The sequence below is a fragment of the Diceros bicornis genome, chromosome X (genome assembly GCF_020826845.1).
Source record: "Diceros bicornis minor isolate mBicDic1 chromosome X, mDicBic1.mat.cur, whole genome shotgun sequence".
Lineage (NCBI taxonomy): Eukaryota > Metazoa > Chordata > Mammalia > Perissodactyla > Rhinocerotidae > Diceros > Diceros bicornis.
Window position 1 is genome coordinate 122,649,546 of NC_080781.1, and position 25,655 is coordinate 122,675,200.

A 25,655-nucleotide genomic window follows, 5' to 3' on the forward strand; every position below is an offset into this window, starting at 1 on the left:
AAAGTTTTAAAACCCATCTTTTCTTTGTGGGGTGGGGCAGGGAACAAACTATAACAATTTAAATGAGATAACATCTACTAATGATCTGATACTTTTTCTGCTCCCTAAAAGGTATAAAAATTGTTTTCCTTTGTCATCAAGTAGATTGCTATCTTTGGCAATAAAAACCAGAACAAAGCTAGTTCCTGCCTCTGTCCCCATTTCTCTGAATATGGATGTCTGATCAATGAAACTGCACTAAAGAGACAGAAAAAAAGTTTCTGCAAAAGCAGGATCCAATTTTTACATATCAAGAATAACTCATATTTAAAATCTTAGTTGTAGACATAAATGTCAGCAATATTAGTATATGAGGTGTCCCAAAAGTCTTAGTGTAATTTTAAGCTTTAACATCCTCAGAAGTCCAGATGCCACAAACTTACTAAAAACATCATTTGAACATTTAATTACTTAAATATCTTTGACACTTAGTTTTGTGAATTCTGAGTAATAAATTTCTTTTTAACATATTACTTAAGCCATATGTTGGCTTGTTAGCACTCTATGAGTGGCCGTGAATAAAGCAAATCTCTCCAGTGTAAGGCAACACTTTTTGTGGTTACGGATCAAAAATGTCCTTCATCACCAATGTCAACGTCCCCAGGGCTCTCACAGCCAGTCACAGGTCTAGGGAGAATGGGAGTAGTAGCAACAGAAATAGAAGCCTCACCACAGCCCCCATTGTCAACAGCTTAGGTTGCGCTGCTCAGAGGAATAAATGTCTGAACAAGGGGAGAGGACCCTTGGTAAAATACCATACCTTCTCTTTCCTTCTTTTTTTATTTGCATGAACTGTTTTATAGCATCCTGCATAGCCAGCCTAAGACATTATTAAAAAAAAAAATCACCTCACCCTGTATGTTTTTAGCTTTGCAAAATGCTTTCATATCTTTTACCTAACTTGGTTATTTGGTTAGTAACTGGGTAAGCAAATCTATTTATAACGTCGTGTGCCTATATTAAAACACACTTTACCATAAAAGTGATACGCAGTTTCCACTAAGTATAGAGTTTCATCCACTAGTCCCCTTGACAAGCTTTACAAGTTTTCTCTTTGCAATCATCTACATACCTGGAAAGGCACTCTGTGCCAAAATTAGCACACTGAGCTACCAAGGACAGACAGAGATGAGAGAGGAGAGACTGCGGGGCTGAAAATAGCTAGAACAATCTAAAAGGCATCTGTTCCAAGGTTAGAACAGTACTGATCAAGGAGTCTAATAAACTAGAATAATCTGTGACTTCTTGGTCAACTAGAAGTACAGGTTATCTTACACAAAACAATGAATAAGTGATTTGGAAAGAAGGAATCATCAATCCTTATACCTTATAAGTGGCTTACACAATTCTTCCATTTAGAGGCCACCATCCTTTTATTTTTAAAGTGCCCTCATGGGCTCTTAAAAAAAGACCCTCAGCCATAAAACTCAAGGAACAATAAGTTCTGAAAGACACTACACAATCGTGTCTACAACATGGGTGCTCAGTGAATTGATTAGAATGTACTAAAAGATTTCAAAATATCACCTAGTCACTGCTACTATCCTTTCCTCTTCCTTCCAACTTGAGCATCCAAGTGCTCAACGTCAGGTACTGGAAAAGAAGGTAACTTTAGCACAAAAACACTAACGGGCCTTAAGTTGGACACCTAAACTAGGATGAGTAAGACTAAAAAAAAAATATGTCAATAGACCATAGGAATCAGGAAGTGTTACTATAAAAATGAAACCTTAGTTAGTATGATGGAATACCCCAAAATGTTCAAAAAGATTTTACAACAGATAACGCTATTTACAAAATGCTATGCTTAAGAGAATGCTGATATTCTTTGTTAAGTCAAAAGGATATAATACACAACACAGGCAGAGCAGCTGCAATCGATGCACATTACCCACAGCAATCCAGAAACTCTTTCTCACGCCATCCAGCTGTTGACACTCTCCTATACCATTAGCATCTACTGAGAAAGGCAGACCTAACAGGCGCTAGGAATGAAGGTAAAGGTGCCAAAAAGATACACACACTTCCAAAGGAAGTACTCATGACTTTCAAATGATCTATTTTTTTCACATTATCTATACCTCCATGGAGATTTCCCCTGTATGGAGCACAGATAAAAAGTTGAATATATTTTAAATGATCCCAATATACTTTTGATGTGGCTCTTTTTAAATAGATCATATCCTAATATCCTTTTGATTTTAATTCATTTTTTACCATGAACTGAGATCAGACAATTGTGAAGCCTCCGGAGACAACATATTGGTAGTGCCTTGGAAGAGCCTCTTAGGCTGGCTTTCAGTCTCCATTTCACCTAAAACAGAAAGAGATGATGCTACTGTAAAACAATTTTACAGATACAGGCTTGGTGCTAAAATGGGTGATCTTTGTTTAACCAAAGCTCAGAATACTTCTTCAAGCCGTTACTTGAAAGCTATTTTTCCATGTGCTTTAACGTAGAAGAAATATACTTCCACAGAACTTCTACCAAGGGGGCTGGCCCCGTGGCGTAGTGGTTAAGTGTGCGTGCTCTGCTGCTGGCGGCTCGGGTTCGGATCCCGGGCGCACACCGAGGCACCGCTTGTCAGGCCATGCTGTGGCGGCATCCCGCATAAAGTGGAGGAAGATCGGCATAGATGTTAGCTCAGGGCCAGTCTTCCTCAGCAAAAAGAGGAGGCTTGGCATGGATGTTAGCTCAGGGCTGATCTTCCTCACAAAAAAAAAAAAAAAAAAGAACTTCAACCAAAAAGTCAGCAGCCTTAAAAAAAAACCTTCTCATTGATTATATGTAGCGTGCTATGGAGATAGTCATGTTCTTTGATAGAAGAGTAGAACACTGATTGCATCAGGCAAAATGAATCAAAGCTAACCACAGCAGAAATAAAGTATCCCCAAATGGCTGAAGCTCATAGTGAATAATAATTTATGCTAGACGATCAGTAAAGACTATTGATTTTATACATTTTAATATTGGAACATTTCCTGAGTTGAAGTCAAATTGGTTAAAAAGTATGCAGTCGGATAAAGAGCATATAAATCAAAGGTTGCTTTGGGTTACTTAGTGAAAATGAAAATTAAAAATATGTTTGAAATCACATCTGTAACTGAAAGCAATTATTACTCAATTAACAAAATTGCTATTGTACTGGCTACCTCAATCCTATAGATTCTCTCAGAACTGGTAATAGAAAAACTTTGCATCGATAGGAATAATGATTAACATTTTACCACCAGGAATGCAAAGACTAACAACCCTAAATTAGACAGAAAAAGCTGCTCTCCAAATAAGCTCTGATTTAAAACACACACATACCTTGGTTTTGAAGCTCCTTATCCGAGCTTTAAGATGGAATATTAAAGAAAATTTAATTCATGGGCCTAGCTATACTCTGGTAGGAAATTAGTAACTCTGAACTTACACCTGCATAAGATTCTTATGATGGAAAAGGATTAAGTTAAGAACAAATACAACGTTCATTTTTTCTATATTATCAATTAATTCATGTTATCTTTCCTCTGGAGCTATTCAAGAAAGGTTATATTTTTATTTGCTTTTTCCATACTTTAATATGCAGCTTTTAAAAGCTGCTGCCAGGGTTTCAACACCACCTCATTAGCAAAAGACTTTAGCCCGTTTAAGCAAAGAACCCCTCCATCTGCTGGTATATTTTGGAATAGCTTTGAAACTTAACAACCATACTAATTACACCAACTTCCTGCAACAAATTTAAAATTAATAATAACAACAACAACCATAATAATAGTTTTGAGTTCCAAGTGTTATTTTCACGTAATAGCTCCTGAGAAGGTTCTTAGGATTGTAAATAATTCCTTACAGCATTAAGGAAAAAGACCATTGGTTTTATATAATAAAATGTATTCACTAAATACAAATATAGTCACTGTATCAGGATCTATCTTCCAGAGCACACCATCTTTAATTTTAAGTTGCCTGAAACATAGCACTCTTTGAATCTGTGTATGCTGCTATCACTGGAAAGTTTTACCAAAGCCATAAGTATCCATTTACCTAACATTAGGAGAGTTGATTTGTTTACTGGCCCCGAAGGTGATCTGTACAAAGAAACCACTTACTGAACTGCTTTTTAAAAATTATTGTTAAAAGTCTTATTTAAAATGACATCCAACACTTGCAACCATGTGGTCACGGCCCCAGGAATAATGACTAAACCTGTGTTAAATTTCTTTGCCTTTTTTTAATAGACTCCATCGGGTGCCCTCTATCAGCATCTAAAACTAGCACTGAATGAGATCATTTTAGTTTAGTGGTTTGTGGTTCAAAATAAGGTAATCAAGAGCGTATCCCATTAAACCAAAAACCCTAAGGAGACTCAAATATAAGGCAATTCTGTCTTTGCTGAGGTGTAATTTGGTGGTGGCTTATATTTGAGCATACAGGATGTTTATAGACCTATTTGCTATGACATAAGCATATATTTCTGCAACATATCAGCTTGCATCTCTTTTATATTCAGGTCACTGAGAGGCAAAATGTTTAAAATATATATTGATAATATGAATATACAAATTAGACTCAGTTGTGAAATGTAATAAATATAGACAGTATCAAATAACTAATTTACAAAATTTGGAATCAGTAAAGCACACACTGGGAAGAATATTTCACATTTCTTTAGAAAAAAGAAGTCATGTCTTGAACTAATTTCAGACAGAAATTCTAATTCGTAATTCAAGCTCTACTAGGTTTAATATCAGAAGTGTGACACTTACCTTTTCTTTTAAGAGGACCAAGAACACTGGGCCTAATGCACTTAACTGGACTCTGACTCCTCCTGCTTCAAAGAATAAAAAATAGAATGACATGAAGTACTTCTAAGATGCAAGATAAACAGAGACCACCAGATAAATCAATAAGATTGACAGTCATACAGGGAGAACCGGAAAATGTCTGTGTTGTAGGTTGAGTAACTGGAATGCCAATACGTGATCTGACCTAGCATATGGCAATCTGGAATAACACGGCATTTTAAGCTATTTTTTTAAATCATTCTATAAGAGAAAATATCCACAACCGTTTTTTTAAAAAAAGATAAACCTTATTAAAAAAAGTTACTTGGATTTGACTGGTCTACAATTGTAAACAAATTTTTCCTTATCCTTATAAAGGATATATTAGTGCGTGCGCGTGTGTGTGTGTGCGCCCTCTGAATAAAAACTGGCACTACATCTCAAAAAAATAAATCTGGTAAAATGTTAATGGTAGAATATAAGTGGTAGGTATATGGATGTTCACTGTGAAGTTCTTTCAATTTTGCTTTCTGTTTGAAAATTTCCATAATTAAATGTTGGGAAAAAAGTTCATTGAAGAGATAAATTTAATGAATAGCATTTCAACCACATTTTTTTTTTTTTAGGAAGACTGGCGCTGGGCTCACATCTGTTGCCAATCTTTCTCTTTTTTTTTTCTTTTTTCTCCCCAACGCCCCAGTACATAGTTGTATGTCACACTTGTAGCACTGTAGCTCTTCTATGTGGGACGCCGCCTCGGCATGACTTGATGAGTGGTGAGTAGGTCTGTGCCCAGGATCCAAACCAGTGAACTCTGGGCCGCCAAAGCGGAGCACGTGAACTTAATCGCTACACCACCAGGCCGCCCCTCAACCACATTTAAAAAGCAGGTTCACTTACCTGGAAAAGCGTCTCGGACTAGGAACAGGACTTGGTGGCAGCCCACTGCTGCTCACAAACATTTGTAAGGATGGTGAAAAACATTGCTAGAAAAAACATATTTAATATTAAAATAGTTCTAGTGCTCCAGTTTTCAAAAGGTTCTTCTCAAAAAGGCAGAAACAATATCCTTAAAATTGCTTAGCTGTCTATTTGTCTCTCATATACATATATATACATGAGAGTATATATTGATTTTTTTTCAAATTACTATCATGGACTTTCATTAATTTTCCTTCCAGTCATTGGATTCTTTATAAGTGAGGTGATTTGTGTGTGTGTTTTAGAGAGTAAACAACTCAGTGTAAGAGAGGTAATATCTCGTCAATAAGCCTACCTTTCCAAATCCTCTGGTAGGTGACGGTGCTGGAGAAACTGGAGTGAAGTCAATCCTTTTAGGAGAATATAATTTCTCCGGCTTGTCAAAATCACTATCACTCTGTAAACATAAAGTGTTATTTCTTCATAATTCACTACTCAGCACATCACCGTTCTTCTTTGCTACCCAAACATGCCTACATTTTTAGAGTAGAAAGGTATAGACTCTGAAAAGTTGCAATCTAATATTCTGGTGGAAAAGCAGAGATCAAAAATGAACACAAATTTGGAAACAGAAGGGCCAGAGTGTACGAAAAAATTAATGAAGGCAATGAACAATATAAAGGTTTCTAGAAAATAAAAAACAAGCAAACTTGAAAACTTTACCAGGCTCAAGCTCTCATCCCATGACTGGCTTATCTGCATTGCTGTTTGCACTTCCCTAAGACAAATGAAAATGAAATGCCATCAGTGCTCATAAACAAGACATACATTAGGCTCTGCCCTGTTCTTGTGAAGCACTAACCTTTCATGCGCAGTTTCTCTGTTCATCATATCCATGCCCTCCTCCTGCAAAGACAAACGTGCTGAAAACATAATATTTACCCACACAGTTCTCTATTTCAAAGACAATAAAAAAGACGTTTCTACTTTATTTGACATAATCACAGTACAGCAAACTAACATTGTAAGATTGTCACCCATGCCACATCTGTATTTTATCGGCACACCCAGAAGAATTTTAATCTGTCTACAACTAATCAGAGTTGCAGCCTGACTCATTTTTAATACCTAAATCTTCAAAATGAAAATAAAATCAAAATGTAAAATTCAGAAAATTGTAGATCTGAGCTAGTAAATAAAATTTACCCTTTTGAGCTGATGCAGTCTGCTACTCGCAACACGATTAGGTGAGGATGACAGCAGCTGGAAAGAAAAAATAAACATTTACTATTTTCTGAATCACAAAGTAGCAGTCTGCTGTCAGTACCAGTGTACAGCCTCTTCCCAGATAATTTTTCATACTCTTCTTAGAAATCTAGCTCTTTAAATGACTGAAAATTAATGCACTAGAGGCAGTACATTCAGTCTTTAGAAAGTACACCAGGTGTCCAACCTCAAAGCACCATCTGTCGCTAGACACGCACCGACTTTAACACTTTTCCCAAATGAATACAGAGCTGTGTACATTTACGTAAAAAAAGACTCCAAGCCTTGGAAATATCCATTACCCCACTTATCTAAAATAAGGAACTATATAAGAAGGGAAAGAAAAAACTGATTTTATTCATTTTTATTACCAGTGCACCAACAGAAGAAGACAGGCTTATAAGCCCAGTATAATATTTTGTCTATGATTAATGTTCACAGGAAACACTTCACAACTGCAATAAGGAGATTTGGCTTGCATGATCTAAATCAATTCTAAAATGGGACCACCAATGCTATCGTCACAAACCTTACTAGTTGAGAAAAATCAATGTGGAAGGCAAGGTGTATTTTTAAAATAACTGTCACTTTTCCTTAGATCACCATTTTTTAATAATACCAAGCTGAAATCATTTGGGGGCCAAATTATGTTCCTTCAAAATAATCACAATCTGATCACAAATTGTAAGAAACAATTCCTATCAACAGATCTTATAGGGTTCTAACAGCCATGATGTAAACAACTACTATTTATTCCCTAATGAAATGCAAATGAATTTGTAATACTAAAAAAACAAGTAAGACAATTATCCTGTTACAAGATGTCCTATCCTATTAAAACTTTTTTGAACATTAATGTAGTGAGTAGTATAAAATGGTGATAAACTGCTCTAAGTTTTTTAGGCAAAAGATAATTCAGGTACAATTTTAAAAAGTTATCCACTGAAATATGATTTTATCTCACAAAATATTCCTCCATTACCCATCCCTTTCTTTTACTTTTTTCCTCTTCTAGGCTTTGAAAAGAAAAAAACTTTACCAGTAAAATCCTTTTAAAAGTATTTTTTTCCATTATGAAAGTAACACACATTTACTGGTGAACTCTTAATAAGGTCATCTGAAGAACACTAAGCTACTAGGCAAGTAGCTAGGGAAGACTAAGCCAGGGAAGACTCTTAACAGCACAATGTGGAAGAGAGCACGGATGTGTCCGTCAGAGAACAAAAGAAACCCCAGAGGCAGGGAAATAATCAGGAAAGCCAAAGGAATGATTGCCAAAAGCTGACTGCAGAGACAGTCAGAAATTTAGATGCTGCATCTACATGATGTACAAGCTGTCAATTTTGGACAGAAGTGGAAAATAGACCCAAAAGAGGGACAGAGAGGAGCAAAGCTGTCTCCAGTACCAAAAATAAGAGTAATGAACAGGCTGAGAAAAAAACCAAGAACTTCAAGGAGGTGCTGGTTAATGGTGTTAAGTAAAGCAAAGAGCTCAAGTAAGATAAGAAAAGAGGCCCCTGACATTGGCAATCAAGTGGGCACTGGTGACTTTTGCAAGAACGGCTTTTTAATGGAGCTGTGGTAGAAGCAGTGAGATTACAAACTGGCTGAATAGTTAGCAAGAAATTAGGAGACAAGGAATTAGAGGCAGTTGAGTGTAGATTAAGCTTTGAAAAAGCTTGGAGAGGGGAAAGGAAAAAAGGGAAAGAGAGACCTATGAAAAAAAGACTAGTTAGTTTTCCAGATATTAGATGTGTGAGTTGGGAGAAGAAGGTGGGAGGAAAAGAGCCAATGAGGAAGAGACTGAAAATACAAGATAGAGAGGAGATGACAGACGGAGCAAAGTGACAGGAGAGTCAGAAAACTTATGAACCATTAGAAGAAAACACCACAGATGAAGGTAAAGACATTTTAAGGAGAAGAAAGTTGACGTTTCTACAAGATAGGCGTCTGCCTTCTCTATGAAGCGACAACAATCATCTGCTGAAAGTGAAAGGTGGTGAGACAGGAAGCTTGCAGAGTTTTTAAAAAAAGATTTAGAATATTGCTTTGGAGTACAGCACGGGTCGGTGGCACCACAAACCCAACATACCCATAAAGAATTTATCTTCTGTCCCTTCAAACGGCCAATTCCTCTCAATTTCCCTACTCCTAATAAAGGCAACACTCTCCCTGGTCACCAAGAAACAAAATTTCAGTCACTTTGAGTCCTCCTTCCCCCTGCCTTTATATCCAATCAGTTGTCACAGCATGAAAATTCTACTTTTGCATGTCTCTTTCATCAGTCCCTCCTTTCCGTTTCATTCACCAACGCCCTACTTTCTGCAGGTTAATATGGGACACAGGTAAGAGTATTAAGATTTATAGAGTGCACTGTGATATAATGTTTTTGATGTAATCAATATTACGATAGAAGTACCCAAAGGGTGCTGTGGAAGGCTTCCCAAACTGGAAAGCTAGAAAAGAGAAGGGGATGGGGTGAAGGATAGCATAAGGATCAACAAAGAGCACTGAATCAACATGGCCCCTTGAGCAAACTAGGTCTTTTAGTGCAGCTAGCTAGGGCAAAGGGTATTTGACAGGGAGTAGTGAGAGGTGAGCCTAGACAGAGTTGATAAGAATCTTCCCATCTTAGAAAAGAGCAAAGTGGAGTGTAGAGATGCAAATTCATTTTCCCTTCTTTGCTACGCTATTGATATCAGAAACATAGCTGTATAACTCGTAGAAATATTTCTCATATATACAGCAAAAACAAGCAGTTATATTTGCTAGTATCCTCAAGGAAGGAGGTAAAATGAAGCAAACCTCCAGATAGCTAACATTTCCCCCTTATTTTTAGTCACTTCACTGGATATCTTTCTTAAAAGTGTTATATTTTTCCCTGTCTTAAATAGATTTTACCAGACAGAATGGCACTGGAAGATCTCTATCTAATCCCAGCTGTGCCACTAACTGTGTGATTCTGAGCAAGTCATTCATATCGGCTGAGTCTTAGCTGCTGCCTCTTTTAATTGGGAAAAACATCTTTCGCCCTGCCTACTTCACAGGGGATGCTAGGAGAATTAAATGTGTGAAAGTACTCTGTAACACGTAAAATACCATACAAGTGTAGGTATTACTATAATTTAAGAAAAGGTTAACGACCCAGGTATCCTTAAGAACATCAATTATCTTACAGTTCTATGCCACTGACACCTTCAGGGTCTATTAACAGGCTCTTAGCCGTTATACTAAGCCACAGACGAATTTTTTAAAAACCTCTGTCTGCTTTTCAATTTTCCCTTCTCCTCCCTTGCTAGCAGCTATCAGTATACCTTTAACCCAACTGTACCTCTTCTGACTTGCTGCTTCTCACACACTATTGGGTTTGAAGCTTATTATTATCGTGCATAAATTTTAGATGATTCAGAGGTCAGAGAGGCTCTCCTATAAATAAACTAATGAACCTTTGTGCACAGACTATGAAAATCTAGTTCAGCCATTTAGAGGTCTCTCTGCTTACATTTCAGATGTCTTCCAGAGCGCTGCTCCTACTGGATAAGTGGGCTCCACATGTGAAGTGCTACTAATATAAAAACCTCATCATAATTTCTCCCAACATGACCAACAAATAAGGTGATCCCCGACAGCTCTGGCTATATAGAACAGTCACGATCAGCAACTCTACTGAGAATATAAATACAAGCATTTGAAAGGAATCTTTACGTTGGATAAACAGCATTGTCCAACAGAGAAGTGGAAGAAATAAATACTCTGCTACCATTTAAGTGATTTTTGCATCCCAGGACAAATAAAGACCACCGTTCTCAGCTATGATTAGAAGTTAATCCTGACTTATCTCACAACCATGATGCACATAGTGACAAAAAACAATGAACAATTTTTAAAAATACAAAGTCCCACAGCCAAGAAAAATGTTTAACCAGGTCTCCTTTTGCACTAAAAGCTGAAAATGGCCACAGCAGAAGCAATAAACAAGATAGGGAAAATAATTTCCTTCTTTTGTAAACAATTGTGCATGGTACATCCTCTTAAGAAAGAACTACATTTGAAGGTGTTTCCTCCAATCCAAACCACTAAGGATACTTGCTTCTATACTTACCAAGTTGTGACGGCTCATAATCGTTGTACTATTCCTCCGAGTTCTAAATGTGTAAGGTTGAAAAACTTGCGAAAGGTCACTGAAAAATAAAAATAAAATTACTAATGTCTTCTCATTTAAGATATCCTTTAACTAAATTAACGCCAATTCTCTAGCTAACAATGAAATCTCCGATGGCTCCTCATTTCGTACAAGGAATAAACTCCTCACCGTCCTCCTCAGAGCTTCCCCAGTGGTGTGCTGTGGATCACAGGTTGGCTGAGATACTGATCTCCTCCGTGGCTGGGGGGCAGCTAGGAGAGGTATGGGGCGGAGCTCCAGACTGGTTGCCTCCAGCTGTTTCTGGTCAGAGCTCACGCCCCCAAACCGGTTACCACCAGACACCAGCAGCCTCATCTGTTCAGCCCAGAGGACCTATAAATGTTACTGCTTTCTGTGTGTGCCACGACAGGAGAAGGGCTGGGGAGCCCTCTTCTACAATATGAGCCCGGTCAGCACATCTCCCACTATTGCCCTAAACATGTGTTCTACCTTCGAACTCTGCAGTTCAACCGAATAAACACACCTGGGGTTTTCCTCATGTTGCCCCTTCTGCCTCAAATGCCCTCCCTCCCACCACCATCTGTCAAAATCCTTCCTCTCATTCAACACCCATTTCAAGTGCTATGCCCTACATGAAGCCTCTCTTCATTCCACAAACCCAGTGCAATCGTTCCCTCCTTTGAACCCACAGGGCACGATGAGAAATGAGAGGCTTCTTGAGACACTGACTTTACCTTTTATTAAAGAAAAGTGTGCATGTGTCTCAAATCCCTTGGTAGAGGTGTTCTGTTCACCTTTCTATAACATCCCTGCAGTGCCTAGCAGAGTGCCATGCCCATGATAAGAGGTCAAGAGGATTTTCAGGATTGAACTGGCCTGGGCTTGAAGGGACCACTGAGATCACCTAATCCAGCTCTCCTAAATTTTAATGAGAAAACAGAGACTCAGAAAGGCTAAGTGACTCACTCATGATCACAGCCAGTTAGGGAGAAAATCGAGACTGGGCCTGGTCTCCTCACCCCTTCTTCCATCACATCATGCTACCCTTCACGTAATTACTTAAATCGTGATTTAAAGCACGGTATGTTATTTCTACAACAGTCTAAATGCGGGTCAACAGGATTGGCTTGTCCCTAGCAATTGCTTGCTCACCATATTTAAAAAGACAACCAAAAAAGACCAGTTTATTTCTATAGTATCAAAAAAAAAAAGTAGAGCTGAGGACAGCATTAAGAAAGCAAAGAGTCAGTCCACCACCCCTCAGCTTCAAAATTTAATAAAAGAAAAAAAGTAAATCCGTTTTTCCCCCAAATACGGATATTATAATCAGTTTGATAGACAAAGATTGCCTCTTTCTTTGCCTCCCTGTGCTTGATTAATGTTTTTGGCTAATTCTACTCCCATCCCCTTTTTTGGACTAATTCCATTTCTACAGGGTCACACAAATTGGCTCTCCACCTAAGATGAATTATCTACCTATAAAAGTGAAATGTAAGAGGCTTGGGAGGTCTGCCAACCTAACCTTCACTATCACAAGATTCTACCTTAAAATAGACCCTCTGGTGACTTATTCACAAGAAAACGCAAGACCCTTCCACTAAAATTCAAGGGTCAATTCTTTCCATTGTTTTCTAAAACCTGTGTTTTCACTGACCTAAGCTACATGCCACTCTTCTTTTTTTATTCACTGGAATGCATTTCAGGCAGTTTTAGGATCTGAAAACATTATGACAAATCTGAATCACTTAATATGACATGAACACGCCACTTAATTACCAGTTATTAGATAAATTGTGATTTATTAAAGTAAACCTCTGTTAATGCCAGAGTTCCTCAACTGAGCTTAGAAATAGCAGCTCCTAGAGACAGGTGTCAAGTTGCAAGTCTAGTTCCAGGGGCTTCAGTCTGAGATTATGTGGTGTAAATTAGGCAGGGCAAGCAACCTGTTAGAAGAGCCAGAAGCTTCTTGCAGTTCCTTTTAGAGTGGGCCAACAGAGCCCCAGGTAGAGAGGGTCCCGGTTTCCCTACACTGCCCAGAGTTTGGGGTCAAACTTTCATTCCACCTTGGGACCCAAGTCACTGTCAAGCAAACACGTCCCCATCCCCTCAGTTTGGAGAGCCCAAAGGAGCTCCAACTCTCACCTTAGGGAAGGAAGACTGCTTGCAGGGGGTCGAGGAGCTCCTGAACGCCCGTACTCCATCCTCCCCAACCCTGCTCACCTGAGCCCATGGATCAGGGGAGCGCTGTTGGATCTCCTCAGGGTGCCCCCATCAGATGTGTCAGGCTCAAAGTCCAGCTCCATTTTCTCCTGAGCCATGTCGGAGACTTGCAGCCAGGCACAGCGTACAGTGCTCGGCTCCTGGTGCTTAGCTATGGACTCCCAAGACTCTCACTGCAGGACTGAGCTGCTGGGGACTGGCAGCTGGGGGCGGGGGCTAAGGGGCGGAGGCTTGGGGGCGGGGGTTGGGGCGGAGAAAAGCAGGAGAGGAGGAGGAGGAGGAGGAGGAGGATGAGGAAGGGAGGATGACAGTGAGAGAAGGGAGGAGGAGGGAGAGGTTGTGGTGGAGGGTGACAGAATAAAGGAAGAGGATGAAGGAAGAGAGGGATGGAGGGAGGAGGGAAAAGAGCAAGAGTGAGGGGAAAAGGATAGATAGAAAAGCAGGAGTACAGAGAGGGTAAAAGGAGGAGGGCAGAAAGGGGAAAGAAAGAGAAAGATGGGGGGAAAGAGGAGAGAAGGGAAGGAAGAGGGCAAGGTGGAGGGAAAAGAGGAGCACGGAGGAGGAAAAGAAGGACGAGGTATGGGAAGAGGAGAGAGGAAGGAGAAGGAGGACGGAAGGAGAAGAGAAGGAGGGGGAGGAAACTAGGCAGCAGCGGAACTCATGTTGCTATCTTTCGGCCGACGACCTCAAGCGGGGCCGGGCTACAGACGCCGCGGCTGCCCGGGCAGCGGTAGCACGGAGGAGCTGACAGTCGGGCAGGGCCCGGCCGGGCGACCTCGGCGGCTCCAGCTCCCCATGCTCGGGGACCCGGTCCAGCCCCCCATGCTCCGGGACCCGGTCCCGGAGGCTGCTTAGTCCTGTGATCGGTGCTTCTTCCCTCCCTGGCCCCCTCCCCGCTTGGAGGACAGGTAGGGGGTTCGGCCCCTCAGCTGCCGCTGTGGTGCCTCCTCTTCCTCTCTTGGGTTCTAATGGCCTGGGGAAACCCCTTGGGGCCAAGACCAAAATCTACAACCTGCCGCCTCTTCCACCTCCCACGCTTCAAAAGCGGGAACCTGCGCGGGGCCAGGTCTTCCGCGTCCGGGCACCCATCGGGTCCTGCGCACGCGCCCGGCGGCCGCGCCAATGGGCCGGCGGGCACGGAGCATGCGTGGGAGCCCCGCCCCCGCAAACCTCCTCCAAAGGGGAGGAGCGTTTCCAGGGGGCCCGGCGCCTTCCTAGATGGCATTGGCCCGGGCACCCTGGCGCCTGATTTTGAAAAGAACCAATAGTTTGGAGATCATCTTTCAGGAAGACTTTGGGCCAATATTCAAAGGAAAAAGAAACCTGTGCTTTCTACGTTTTTTCGTTCCCAATTTGCATGCTCTCACCTCTGTGAGCCCCGCTTATTTCTTAAATCTCTCGATTTTGTTGGTCTTTGTCTGCAGAGGCCGATTTCCTATTCACATCATCCATTTGGATGCACTAGACCAAAGGGAAGCTAAAAAACAAAAGCAATGGTGTAAAAATAAAGAGAATCTAATGAAAGTTCATATATCTAGTCAGAAGCACTCATCTCCATTTTACAAGCACCGTTAGCTTCAACGATACGTACTAGGAAAAGTCCTGAAGAACAGGTAGCAGAACCAGATTTTTTTTTTCTTTCTAGGATTTACGGAGACCCTAACAATCATGATTCAGCATGTGAGACCCGGAATTATCTATTTTATTGAACAAACACCTACATAGCAGTTACTGTGTGCTAGGCACTATTCTAAGAACTCCAGAAATTTTAACTCATTTAATCTTCACCACTTGAATGACCCTGGGAGAAAAAGGCCATTGTATTGTGTTAATCATACATGCCTAGAAAGTACAGGAAATTTAATAATTATAAAATTGGTTTCAGAATTTAACAAAAATAGTTTTACCTGCCTCTTCAATTCAGTTGTCCCATATTAAACTTGCCAAGCCCAATCGTCATTTCGTTCCTCAATGTTATGTTTTCTGCTTGCAATATGAGAATTGTTAAAGCACTTTTGGATAGTTTTTTTTAAATTGCCTATATTTTCCCGCCACCTGGATTAGAAACGCAAGCTCTATTTTTGATCAACTTAACTCCAGGTCTTAGCAATGCCCCCCCCATCTGCTCAAAAAACGATTATAGTACATTCTATTGTTTACAGTAGCTACTAACCAATCATTTGTTGACCACATGCACAGTCCCTAACTCAGAGGAGTCAAACAATTTAGTAGAATCCCTAACTTTCAGGAGCTTAACGATTAGGAGCAACTCAAGGATATATGAGAAGATGGATGCTACCTTAGCCATCATTTCCAGGATTTATTCATATCATTCTTGCTTACCTAGTTTCTTTTATCCTTCATGTAAATCTTTTGGGAAGTTTAGGGTGTTTGGTTTCTGGGCCTGGATTCAACTTGTTTTTAACTTGCTCTTGTGATAACTAAAGGTAAACAGCTTGCTTAAAAGTTTCCGTGACAACTGGTAAAATAAAGAGCTGATTATGACATGTTTGTGGGACACCTTTTATAAGTAAGAGGCCTGGGGCAGATGGCAGCAGACTGGGACAGACATACAAAGAGAGGAGTAGCACAAGTACCAAGGTATAGTTTTAAGCAAACCAGAGATCCAAGATCATGGCATATTTCTATGGAACAGCAAGAGCTGATAACGAAGCACAGCTAGGTTGGTATAATAACGCGTGGATAGAAATGGGAAGAAGTAAAAATAATTTCTTTAAATGTTGTGTTTGCCACTGTAGAATACAGAATTATCTCTGGTTTTGTAGTACTTGCTCCTTTTGACATTCCAACTTGTGTATGTACTAGGAGTCCTGTCTCTGTCTTTACAGGTTTTGGGTTCCTGACATGCAGCTGCACTTTAGTTAAAGAGAATTTTTCCTCTTTAGTAATAGCTAGAAACTTATTGCCATCTCATTTATTTAGTTGTTTCATATTACTATCCCTTTTCTAGAAACAGTCTCTTAATTTCTCCTTCCTTGTCATTTTATTATACCTATTTTCTTAGTGTTACTGTACTTAGATTTTTAAAAATTAGATATCTGTAATGCTTAGGCATGATGAGACTTTGTCTATTCATTCAAAATATATCTATTAAACCATATTACCTGCCAAGAATATTATAAAGTCTTTGAAAAGTAAAATGAGCAGTAGAGTGGAGGTAAGATCTACTGCTTCTCTGGTATACTCCATATTCTTCTGCTATTCAGACAAGTTTAGTTTTGACCCTCTGTTCTGTATTTAACCACTGCCTCCTGCATTCACCCTGACTTTACTGAGCTTTAACTGCCATCTTTCCTAAACTTTCCAGGTACCCTAGGATCTTTAACCATGGCTTTCAGGAGATCTTGGTACTAGCTGAGTATACTGCTACCTAATTATGTGCCATTAATCTCTCTGGAATTTTGTCAACTGTGAAACAGAAATGATAGAAATGATTTACCTACTTTACAAGATAGCTGTGAATGACAGGTTATTTAAACCTGCATTTATTCATAAAATAATTTAATAAAGTATTTATCAAGCTTATGTGTACAGAAAGTGTCCAGAGAAATATCCAGAGGCACTTCATCTGTCTTTTCACTTAAACAGAAGGGCACAGGAATCTTGGTTTTGCCATAGTAGTTGTAATTTGAGTAACCCCTCTGGGCTTCGGTCTCCTCCTTTGAAAAATGGGCATTGTGATGGTACCTACCTCCCAGTTATTGTAAGCATTAAATGCGATCACATATTTCAAGTGCTTCGGACAGTACCTGGCACATAGTAAGTTTCCCCAAAATGGTAGCTATTGTTAACCTGTCTTACATCAGGAATGGAGACTCCAAATAATCCTCATGTCTGGGATTTACGTAACCTAATTCTGCCTAATATAATTAAGCTTTTCCTAGTCTGTTCTCTGAATGAAAGAAGAATGATTATGATCTTTCATGTCATAACTTGTCATGAACTGTTTCAAGATAATCCCATTATTTTAAGTTCACCACTGATTAGCTGAACAGGGTTAATGATTGAACCAATTGAGATAAGTATGTGAAAACATTTTTTAAACTGTAAAATGCTATACCATGTTATGACTATTTTAATTAATAACTCCCATTTCACTAGTTTCACTTGCCTTCTCTGCCAATTCTCTATATGGTTCCTAAAATGTGTGGTTTTATAAAATTATTAGGGGGGCCAGCCCAGTGTCATAGCGGTTAAGTTCGCAGCTCTGCTTCAGGGGCTGGGGTTCGCAGGTTCGGATCCAGGACAGACCGAGTACCGCTTGTCAGGCCATGCTGTGGCGGCATCCCATATAAAGTGGAGGAAGATGGGCACAGATGTTAGCCCAGGGCCAATCTCCCTCAGCAAAAAGAGGAGGATTGGCAACAGATGTTAGTTCAGGGCTAATCTTCCTCTCACACACACAAAAAAAATTAAAAAATTATTAGCGTGTAGTTAAGATTTCAGCATTCAATATGGCTCATTAACTGGTGGTGAAAAATTCTGAGCCGTTCTTAAAATGATTTGAGCCACGACAGCATTGTTAAACGGAAACACTGATTTGGAAGGATACTAAATTCTGAGATATTTGTTTTAAGAAAATAAGCCTCCCTGCTTTAACTCAAATCTTTTTCTTAGATGAATAGCTTTGAGGAGCTAGATTTTATTCAGTGTAAAAACATACACTGTATGATTATGGTAAAAAAAAAAAAGTAAAACCACATAGAAAACAATGATTTGTCAGCGCAATTGATTCAATTGGGTTAGTGCCTTACCAAGACCCTTTGGGAAGCCAGTGACCTCTAAGCATTTAGGAGTGGCTTTCGGTTTTTTCCAGGCTTTAGCTTTTTTAAAATTACAAAGGTGTAGTGTGTCTGCTGTAACAGGATGGAAAAATGCGTAATGAGAGGTAACAAGCTTTTGGCCTCAGTCCAAGGGGATAATGGGCTAACCAAAACTGAGAAAACTATTAGACATAGAGCAGAAAGGACTGCGCTCCCATACACTTTACTCCTCCCCACCCTTTCTTTCCAAAATAATGGTTAACGAAACCATTCCAGGGTTAACCTAAGAGCAGAGGAACAACCACGGTGAATCCGCACTAGGAAGACAGGGAGGACCGAGCTTGGGAAAAAAGGCGGCTCCCTGACTGCGCGTGCGCCCCTGTCAAGGGGGACAAAGGCGCCTGCAATAAAGCTCATTGCTTGCGTAGTAAGCATGCGTCAGCGGGTCGGATACGAGGCGCATGCGCAGAGGGGCGGTGCTCAACTGATGCTCCGAAGGTTGTAGTTTTGGTTTTGCCCCGAAAGGCTTATTGGGGTTGCCTTGGCTGAGAGAGATAAAGGAGGAGTCGCGGAGATGACTAAGATAAGTTCCTCATTCTCATTATAGGCTTGGAGGTGAAGGATCTCAGTGTTAGGGGCCCCGAGTTTAGAGGTTAGGAGGTTTAGAGCCAGTCCTGCGCCACTTTGAGCCCACTGGTGTTAGGGATGGTAGGGCTGCAAAAGTGAGCATCCCACTCCTCTAAGAGCTTCCTCCCATCTTCTCTTTTTCCCCTTTTTCTCTCTCCCTACATCATCTCCAAACCAAATTGACTTGTCCTTATGTGAACGGGAGCCAGAAAACCTTGAGAATTTCGAACAAAACAGTGGCTTCTCTCTTGACACGGACATGCCACAGGAGAAAATGGAACTAGATTTGGAGGTGCAGCTGAGTTCAACCACCACAGACGGCAACTTCCTGAGAAGATCCAACAGCGCCCCTGTGATCAATGGGCTTGGGTGAGCAGGATTGAAATACTGGAGGAGGCAAGCAGGGGAGTGGGTGGCAAGTGTTGGAGAAAGTGACTTCCGATAGCATTCCTATCCCTCTATTCATCGAGGTTCTTCAGGTATCTCCCTTGTTCCTGGTGTCGGGAGATCCCACCCTCGGCCTGGGGGGGAGTGGGATGGACTGGCCAGAGGGAGAGCGCACACGTACCCACCCTGAGGTTGACACACATAAGAACCTGAACGTCCTCTTCTGACAGTTCACCAGGACCCGAAAGCAGCAACCAATTGGTGTCGAGCACGACGTTTTCTCACTCACTCCATCTCTTACCCACTCCTTTGAAGAAACTGAACACTCCCCACCCTCGCCTTCACATCTTCTGTGATGACTGTAATTTTTGTCTTTCAGCTACTTTGCCACCTCTGACCCTCACCTCCAGCAAGTGCAAATGGTTGCCAAGCAAATAAGCTTGAGCCTTTTTTACGCCTAGTTTTTATTTGAACAAAAAGTTTAGGTACCACAGAAACTTGATCTCATAAATTTTGCATTCTCAATGGCCGATATTGCCCCCAACTTGGTTCTTGGGGGTGTGTGAAAAAATCTTACTCATTTTATGTATAAAGCACAGATATACATATGAAAATTTTGTGGGAATTTTCAAGAGGAAGCGATTGCTGGGAAAAATGGCTAAAAGGCTCCTTAGAGGGCTGATAATGAAAAAATATAAGATTTTTAAAAACACTACCCTAGCTGATGGTTAACTGTATTTCCTGTACGTATCCAAATGTCTGGCATGACTCAATCTTATATTTCTTAAAATAGAATTTTAGAGTGAAATCTTGGATCTCACATCCCAGTGTCATAAAGTTTTCTCAATACTGTAAAAATGTCTGAAAAATGCATTCACTACATATGTTATTAACTTTGTTCCTCACGTTTTGCTGGCATCATACTAATTGATAGTTGTAAATCACAACTGTTAGAACTGAACTCAGACCAGATCTGCCCTCCTGTCTAACATATGAGGAAAGTGAGGCCCATAAATGTCCAAAATGTCGTAGTTAGTAGTAGAGCCAGTGCTAGGAACCTGTGTCTCCTGACTCCTAAGCCAGTGCTGTGTCTGCTACTAATCAACATCTAAACAAATGCAGCTTCCTGGTCATTTGAGATAAGGCAGAATATATTGTTACAAAATGAAAAGCAAACCAAAATTGACCAAAAAATAATACATTACCTTCTTTAATAGGCAGATAGAAAAATAAAGGGGCGGGGGTGGTGGCTCTGCATGCTGGGCTGAGAATAGAACATTCTATAAATTCAGGATTTTACTCTAATCCTGTTGTGTGAATGAATGAATTGTTGTGGACCCACTCTGCTGGTAGAAGAAAGCACTTGGAGGAGAATGTTGGTTTTATTGGAAGCCTTTATGAAATGAAAAAACAAGTTGCAAAAGATGATTGAGGATAGATATTTGAAGGAACCCTTGGATCCTGTTTAATATATTAAATGCGGGGGATCCAGGCCTCCTTCCCCAGTCCCCAAAGTCCTGGAAGCAAAGAGAGTGATCGCAGTTATCTCTTTATACTTTGCTTCTGTAAAGGATTTGACATTTTTTTGTTTATATTAGAGCATAGTTACAGTATCGAATTCTGTAGCTTAAGATGCTGATGCATGAAGTGAAATTTGTACAGAAAGGCGATAGGAAATTGCATATTTATCTAGTAGGAGTTAAAGAAACGACAAAGTGGACCAAGTCCAGGGACTCTTGTCTATCAAAAAGAAGTAACATAGGAATGATATATTACATGCCTGAGGTCAGGCAACTTGTCCAAATGATCTCCTGAGGGCATTGTGCTGTTGTGGCAAGTTTAGGGTATGGTTAGAGAAGTTACACTGAAGCAAGAAAAATGGAGAATAGAATTACACTGAGCCTTAGTTGAATTCATTTTCACCTCCGTTCTTTTCAGTGGCATATGTACACTGCTCACTTTCTCACTTTCCCTTAGTTGGGCCTCTAATCGTTGTTGCTGTGCTTCTTTCACAGCTCACTAAATATTGTTGCACTTCTTTCAAGTAGTTTTCCAATTTTGCTTGATGCTTCCTGTATATAAGGACTCTCAGCCTCTCTTGCACCAGCATTTACAGAATTTGTTCCTTAAATGTCAACTCTTTAATACAAGTGTTACTGTCTTTAAGAAGTTCCTGCACTGTTTGTGTACATCTCACGTTAATAAAAATACCAGTGTCAAAAGTTTTGAACCTCTTGGTTCTTTATACTCTTTAGCCCTCTAGTTGGCAGATTTCACTACTGGTGTCAATGACTTTATTTAAAGGTAGTAGTTTTTTTATTCTACTTCTCTGGCCCTTATTAGAATCATAGATTAAGTTCTTGGATTTCTGCCAGTGCCTTCCCCCTTTAAATACATTTAGCCTGGCTCTGCATTTGTTACTGCCTCAATTCTGTTTGAAAGGCAAACTATTGCCATGGGCCAAATCCAACCTGCCGCTTGGTTTTGTAAATAAAGTTTTATTGGCGTATAGCCACGCTCTTTTGTTTACTTATTGTCCTTGGCCACTTTCCCACAATGGCAGAGTTGAGTAGTTGCAACAGAGATTGTATGGCCCACAAAGCCCAAAATATTTACTATCTGGCCCTTTGCAGAAAGTTTGCCAACCATCTGGTTTATTAAACTCTTACAAGCCCGGAAGAAGAATAGTGGCCATGAAGAATGATTGCTTTGGAAATATAACGGACATAAATATGTTGTAGTTTAGACACAGCTGCCTACTGGTCATTTTATATGGAGCATTGAACATCTATCTAGTTATATTACCTTCACTTTTTCCAAATTGTTAAGTAGCACTTAACTCAGTTCTAGATATCACCTAGGATTTTATGAATTCATGTTGAGTGACTCGTACCAATTGAAGGATATGCTGCCTCAATGATTTCTTTCAGTTACAGTTTTATTAAATAAGATTGGAGACAAGAATTTAGGGGAGAGTATAATTGCCAACCTTAAGAATTAAACCCCCACACAAAAGATAGTGGAAATATATAACCCGTTAGTGTCCCTCTAACTTCCTTATAAGTAACTGCTAAAATATATTCCTGTTCTCATAGGGAAAAATGACTGGGAAAGGAAGTAAAAATTAGACCCATACATATATCCTCTCATAAAATATTGAGTTATTGCCTGTTTTATGCAAATTACCATGCTGTAAAGATGTACCTCGAGGCTCAATAAGCTTTTTAATTTAATAGGGAAAATAAATACTCCAAGGACTTAAATGTATAGTAGAGTAAGATCTGTGCTTATGGAGGGAAAGGAAGAGCTAGGGGAATCGAAAGAAGGGAGTGAGAAATGACAGCGGGGTTGGTGAGAGATAAGGAGAAAGTTCTCGGACAGGTGGCATTTGAGATGGGTCCTAACAAACACATTGATAGGATGCATACTGGAAGAGAGGGGGCCGGATAGCTGGGACAGCATTCCAAGTATATGGAGCAGACTTGAAGGCATAAAAGCACAGGTGTATTCCAGAAAGCTGGTCCACTCTGCCTGGATCACTGACTCCCAAATGTTCATCTGCTGCCCAGTGCTGATCCCAGGTGACATTTTCACAATCCATGGTTTAGAAAAAGTTAAGTACAGCATACTTAAATATATTGTTATGTAGTTGCCAATCATCCTTTTCTGGGCAGGACTGTACTTTGCTCTGAGATTGTTAGTTTTACTCTTTTTTTAAATACCCAAACGTCCTTTTATAAATGAAACAGTGGTGTTGGAGGATTTTTTTTAATGACCTTACTTGGCAAAAGAAAATGGTAGCAACTATGTTTGTGCCAAGATTTTGTTTTGAAATTTTACTAATCTGTGAAATCCAAAAGTCTGGAGCTAAATTGTGGAGGGCTTTGAATGTCATAGTAAAGAATGTAACTGAATTCGGGAGGTCGTGAAGAGAGTTTCTGAAAGTTGTGAGCAGGAGAGCAAGCTGTTCTTTAGAAAGGTGATCTGGTAGTCTGTTAGATAGATTGCAGTAGGGAAAGAACAGAGGCGAGGAGACCAATTGGATTATTGCAGAGTCCGTGGAAAAGTAAAAAGGCTTTGAATTGGTTTTTGGCAAGGAGCCTGGAAGGAATAAGATGGATATAAGAGACCATAGTGGTAAAACCTAAAAGACCTGGCCCCTAATTGGATATAGGTGGCAAAAAAGAAAATGTTAAAGATGATTTCTTATTATCATTGGGGAAACATGGATGAAAGGTGCACGGGAACCCTTTGTATTCTTTTTGCAACTTCTTGTGAGTCTTAAACTGTTTCCAATAAAAAGCTATAACAAAAATAAGACATGAAAAGGAAAAGATGACTTCTTCAGGGTCCCAAGCTCAAATAGGGCTGAGACCAGCTGGGCGGGCATGGTCAAAGCTGAAGAGACAAGCACCATCTTCAATGGGCAGCGGCTGCTCAGCTTCAGTCCGTTGTTGCCATGTGGGAATGTGACCCAGTGAGGCAACATCTTGCAAATTTTCAATAGAAGTCAAAAATCTGGAATCTGGATTATTTATGTGAAATCTCTCAGTGTTTCAAATGTGCCCACCTAATTAAAAAACATTTTTAACAGTAGGCCAAAGGAAACATATCTGTGAAAATCTCAGTTCTATCGAGCCCTGCTATTGGTTATCCCTCATGTTCATGTGAAAGTTTGGGAGTTGAGAGGGGATTGGTACTAGCACATTATAGCTTCAGTCATAAATTTAAATCAGTTACAGGTTTACACAGAAAACGATGTATTTCCAAGGCCACAATAAATTATACTTATTCTTGGTAGCATGATTAGAGGTAAGGTGGCACGCTTGAGAATTCTGTACCTGATATGGACACTTGTTTAGGCTCAGCCAATGAAGGCTTTGTGTATGTGTGTGTGTGTTTTAATTTCTACATATGCACAGCTGTCTCCATGAAGAAGCCATTTACGTTAATGGCATTGCTGTTTAAGTATTTGAAATCTTATTTCTTTTAAAAAAAATCTTGTAATGGATTTTAAATAACAGATGTTTTCTTTTTCTTCTTAGTGACAATTCACAGATGTTCCAAGCTGATACTCTAAGAACCAGAGGGAATAGTATAACATCTATGACACAGTACTGTCTGGTAAGAAAATGCTTATAGCAGCCTCACTGGCCAAGACTTGTGCTATTGGTCTTAACCAGTGGTTCTCAAACTTGAGTGTGCACCTGGGAGGCTTGTTAAAACAGACTACTGGCCCTCAACCCCAGAGTTTCTGATTCAGGAGGTCTGGGGCAGGGCCTGAGAATTTGCATTTCTAAGAAGTTCCCACTTTGAGCAACATGGCTCTAAACATTACTGAAGGAAAAATAAACACCTTGACTACAGTTATTATTGCTTTGCTGCAGCAGCAGCAGAATTAACTTTTAAATCCCATATGGATTTAACATTGAGATTTTGTTTTTATGTATAAGACCATCTGGCTTATAATTTTTAAAAGAACATTCTGATTTTGACAGGAAAATTTGCAGGCTCTCCTAAGAGTATTTTTCAGGATTTTAGTTTGACTTTTATCTCAAATTTATCTTGAATTGAAAATAAAGTTTGTTTTTCATGGTGTTATAATACAATGTCTAAATTATAATTCTCATCTACTAATTATCCTGTAAACAGGGAAAGTATGCTTGTAGATAATTAAGCCAAAGTGAATAAATGATTCACTATATGAATCTTTTTATTGAGGTGAAATTCACCTCAATAAAGGTAAATAAAGGTTGTATACCTCAATACAGGTATACAATTCAGAGGCATTTAGTGCATTCACAATGTTGTTCAACCACCACCTCTCTCTAGTTTCGAAAAGCACACTTCCTTGGGGCCGGCCCATGGCCAAGTGGTTAAAGATCCATGCACTCTGCTTCGGCGGCCTGGGTTCATGCGTTTGGATCCCCGGCGAGGACCTACTCCACTCATCAGCCATGCTGTGGAGGCATCCCACATAGAAAGTAGAGAAAGATTGGCACAGATGTTAGCTCAGGGCTGATCTTCCTCAGGCAAAAAGGAAAAAAGAGGAAGATTGGCAACACATGTTAGCTCAGGGTACATCTTCTTCTTCTTCTTCTTCTTCAAAAAAGGCACACTTCCTTGTCTTGTTCCTGATCATAGGTGGAAAGCTTTCAGCCGTTCATCATTGAGTATGAGATTAGCTGTAGGTTTTGGTAAATGTCCTTTATCATGTTAGGGAAGTTCCTTTCTACTCCTACTTGCTGAGTATTTTTATCATGAAAGGGTGTTGAATTGTTTCAAATGCTTTTTCTGTATCTATTGGGATGATCATGTGGTTTTTTCCCCCTCCGTTCTGTTAATATGATGTATTACATTGATTTTCTTATGTTGAACCAACTTTGCATTCCTGAGAAAAATCCTACTTGGTCCTGGCGTATAATCCTTTTAATGTACTATTGGATTCGGTTTGCTATTATTTTGTTGAGGATTTTTCCATCTATATTCATAAGAGA

The 25,655-nt window shown here is 39.9% G+C and overlaps 2 protein-coding genes across 8 annotated transcripts in view; one reads left to right on the plus strand and one right to left on the minus strand.

The window, feature by feature from the left end:
- PABIR2 (PABIR family member 2) overlaps nucleotides 1-14,448 on the minus strand; it is a 28,210-nt gene extending 13,762 nt beyond the window's left edge. Inside the window, exons 1-9 of one of the 4 annotated variants that reach the window (XM_058536788.1) lie at nucleotides 13,361-14,448; nucleotides 11,099-11,177; nucleotides 6,937-6,993; nucleotides 6,593-6,636; nucleotides 6,454-6,508; nucleotides 6,086-6,187; nucleotides 5,710-5,795; nucleotides 4,792-4,853; nucleotides 2,257-2,353 (exon numbers count right to left, since the gene is read on the minus strand). In XM_058536788.1, the coding sequence (XP_058392771.1) occupies nucleotides 2,257-2,353; nucleotides 4,792-4,853; nucleotides 5,710-5,795; nucleotides 6,086-6,187; nucleotides 6,454-6,508; nucleotides 6,593-6,636; nucleotides 6,937-6,993; nucleotides 11,099-11,177; nucleotides 13,361-13,458 (680 nt within the window). In that variant the 5' untranslated portion in view covers nucleotides 13,459-14,448. Of the gene's footprint in view, nucleotides 1-2,256; nucleotides 2,354-4,791; nucleotides 4,857-5,709; nucleotides 5,796-6,085; nucleotides 6,188-6,453; nucleotides 6,509-6,592; nucleotides 6,637-6,936; nucleotides 6,994-11,098; nucleotides 11,178-13,360 lie in introns of all 4 variants that reach the window. The other 3 variants (XM_058536787.1, XM_058536786.1, XM_058536785.1) reach the window with 3 other exon arrangements.
- Nucleotides 14,449-18,866: 4,418 nt separating this feature from the next.
- LOC131401455 (P2R1A-PPP2R2A-interacting phosphatase regulator 1-like) overlaps nucleotides 18,867-25,655 on the plus strand; it is a 116,345-nt gene continuing 109,556 nt past the window's right edge. For 3 of the 4 annotated variants that reach the window (XM_058536791.1, XM_058536792.1, XM_058536794.1), the window contains exons 1-2: nucleotides 18,970-19,140; nucleotides 24,204-24,282. In XM_058536791.1, the coding sequence (XP_058392774.1) occupies nucleotides 19,031-19,140; nucleotides 24,204-24,282 (189 nt within the window). In that variant the 5' untranslated portion in view covers nucleotides 18,970-19,030. Of the gene's footprint in view, nucleotides 19,141-24,203; nucleotides 24,283-25,655 lie in introns of all 4 variants that reach the window. The other variant, XM_058536793.1, reaches the window with a different exon arrangement.